The sequence below is a fragment of the Lolium rigidum genome, chromosome 4 (assembly GCF_022539505.1).
Source record: "Lolium rigidum isolate FL_2022 chromosome 4, APGP_CSIRO_Lrig_0.1, whole genome shotgun sequence".
Taxonomy (NCBI): Eukaryota; Viridiplantae; Streptophyta; class Magnoliopsida; order Poales; family Poaceae; genus Lolium; species Lolium rigidum.
The window spans coordinates 138365150-138368198 of NC_061511.1; the positions used below are offsets into that span (position 1 = coordinate 138365150).

At 47.5% G+C, this 3049-nt stretch overlaps 1 protein-coding gene across 1 annotated transcript; it reads left to right on the forward strand.

Moving 5' to 3' along the window:
- The first annotated feature begins 1554 nt into the window (after positions 1–1554).
- On the forward strand, positions 1555–2847 carry LOC124708445 (bifunctional epoxide hydrolase 2-like). The gene is given in 5 exon segments (XM_047240124.1): positions 1555–1627; positions 1735–1952; positions 2042–2341; positions 2343–2449; positions 2564–2847. Coding segments are annotated over 5 exon segments (945 nt in total). The 3' UTR covers positions 2811–2847.
- The last annotated feature ends 202 nt before the right edge of the window (positions 2848–3049 follow it).

A 3049-nucleotide genomic window follows, 5' to 3' on the forward strand; every position in this document is an offset into this window, starting at 1 on the left:
CGTAAGCCTATGAATTCTTGGAAATTATTTTTCTTCACATTGTCGAGCAACTTATTGTTTCCATCAGTACAAAATAGTTTCTAGAAGTTCGGTCATGTAAGCATTTACATTCATCTGTAAAGTTCAAATGGTTTTTACCACTGATATTTTTCTAGAATTATATTCACATGCATGATCTAACAAACAATTTATATTATTTGTATAAAAATCTGCACTGTCAATATAAAAATGGTCATCGAGTTTCATAAATATATAATAAAATAAGCACATAACCATTAACATAGTACAACCTCCTTCAGACATGTATCTTAGCGTTATCAGACCATTAATTTTTTCAGTTCAATCTTATTCTTAAGTAATGCACTATATTTATCTTCATACATGAAAATAAAAACCAGCAAACAGTTCCTTACTATAATGAAAGATCCAAATTATCATTATACAATAACATAAATATATTCAAATGTGGCATACAACATTTCAGATATGATATCCTTTGTAGCATAATTTTGTGATTCCTATATAGTTGTATCATTTATTTTGCAATACTTATAATACCTTAAAGATGATGCCCTCGCATTTGCGAGGGCCACTGGGCTAGTTAGTACCTAAAATCATCTTGTCTCCGTGAAACTTGAAGTTCAAATCCGTTTGAAAAGTAAGGAGCTGGAAAGTTTGTTTTCAGAAATAAGCAAGGTATGAGATATATGAGATATCTAAGACCTTATTGCAAGATGATAGAATATAATCTAGTGAGACTACATGAACTCATAAGTTTTATGGGAATGTACGAAGATTGAAGACGCCAGGTGTCCCAATCCTCCAACTTGTTTTTCTAACAACTAGAACACATAATACATGGTTATCTCAAAGGATTTTGTTTTCTAAATTTTCTAATATTTTTTTGAAAATTATAAAGACACTTAGGGCGGGGTGCGTGGAGCAAAAAATGAAAAAAGAAACTTGTGTCGACGGCAAAGTTGTCGGCATAGGGCTAGCGCCGGCTTCACCGTCACGGCGAAGACTCCCGAGCCCCCTTGTGCCAAGCTATGCCGACGGCTTTTCTGTGCCAACGGCCTCTTTGCCGGGCAGCCCGGTTCGAGCCCTACGTCGACGACCCCGATAAAATGCCGTCGGCGTAGGATCTAACCATCGGCGCCTTGACAAATTTCTGTAGTGTTGGGATGTTCATGTGAATACGAATCAAAATCAACTAAATAGATAATACTCCATCTATTTCCAAGTATAAATATTCCCGTACTCTCTTTAAATATAAATGACTCAACTCTGTTACTCCATCCCATTTATTTCCAAGTACTAGATATAGGTGTATCTAGACCTGTATCTGAAAATCTTGAGTTAATTATTTTAGGAGTGGGCGTGAACTGCCAGTGTTGCTGAGGATATTGTTGAATACGGCACCGATCTCTAGACGATAGTGGCCCTGATTTTACACAGCGCTTGTCAGCATGTCCCACTCCCAAGGAGCATTTTCGCCAATTCCTGCTCCAGTATTAAGTCCAACATCACGCCCTCGGAGCTCAGGAAACAGCAATGGCATGGCAGATAGAGCACACCCACCTCCCCATCCGTGGGCTCAACCTCCACATTGCTCAAGCAGGCAAAGGTGATGACAAGTTTTCGATGTTCTTCTGTTTGCCATTCCCATCGAGATTCACTAGTGGAGCAACGCTCTCCATGATGTGTTTGATCTGTTATTCGTTCCGTTTTCAGGTGAGCTTGGGACGGTGGTGTTCCTGCACGGCTTCCCGGAGATATGGTACACGTGGCGCCACCAGATGCTGGCCGTCGCCGCCGCCGGGTACCGCGCTATCGCGCCGGACAGCCGCGGCTACGGCCTTTCGGACCAGCCGCCTGAGGACGAGGTGGCCACCTGGGAGGACCTCGTCGCCGACGTGCTCGCCATCCTCGACGCCCTCTCCATCCCTAAGGTAACAAGCACGGCTAATACCCCATGCGCCGCGCCATGTGTGAGTCCTGTCCATAACCGTGTTTTGCCTCCTCCGATCCGTACGTGCAGGCGTTTGTGGTGGGCAAGGACTTCGGCGTCATACCGGCGTACGACTTCGCGCTGCGGCACCCGGACCGCACCCGCGGCGTGATGTGTCTGGGCGCCCCCTTCAGCCCCGGCCCCGTCGACTTCGACGCCACCATGCCGGAGGGCTTCTACATCCTGCGGTGGCGCGAGCCCGGGAGAGCGGAGGCCGACTTCGGCCGCCACAACGTCCGCCGCGTGGTGCGCACCATCTACATCCTCTTCTCCCGCAGCGAGATCCCCGTGGCGAAGGAAGGGGAAGAGATCATGGACCTCGCCGACCTCTCCACGGTCCACGCCGCTGCCGCCGTGGTTCACCGAGGAGGAACTCGACGCATACGCCGCGCTCTACGAGAAATCCGGCTTCCGCTACCCACTCGAGATGCCATACAGGTAGGTATAACTCGTGTCCCCTCTGCAGTGGCAAAACTGGAGAGGCATGATGCAAATTAAATATCGACGGAGCTGCGTCTGCCCATTGCTTCCATGACGACCTCGCACTCGCAGGGGTCTGCACCGGATGACGAAGCACGTGGACGCCAGGTTCCAGGTGCCGGTGTTCATGGTGATGGGGGAGAAGGACTACTGCTTCAAGTTCCCCGGGTTCGAGACCGCCATGAGGAGCGGCGCCATGAACACCTTCGCTCCGGACCTCAAGATCGCCTACATCCCGGAAGGGTGCCACTTCGTGCACGAGCAGCTCCCGGAGCAGGTCAACGGTCTCCTTCTCGGTTTCCTCAAGGACCATCCCTGATCCATCGACCAGAGCGAGATCGGAGATCCCCATGAATGAAAAATAAAGCTTCCGGCAGCACTCTGAATTTTCTATGTGGTTAAAAATGGTTTCCGATTATGTAATACTCTAGTACTACTCCGTAGTATAATTGACTTTGTGTGGCTTTTCTTCCCATCGGTTCAAATAAGATGGGAAGATGTATCCTTTACCCTGGTCAATGCGTGTGACACTTCAGATTATTTATTTATTGCCTAAAC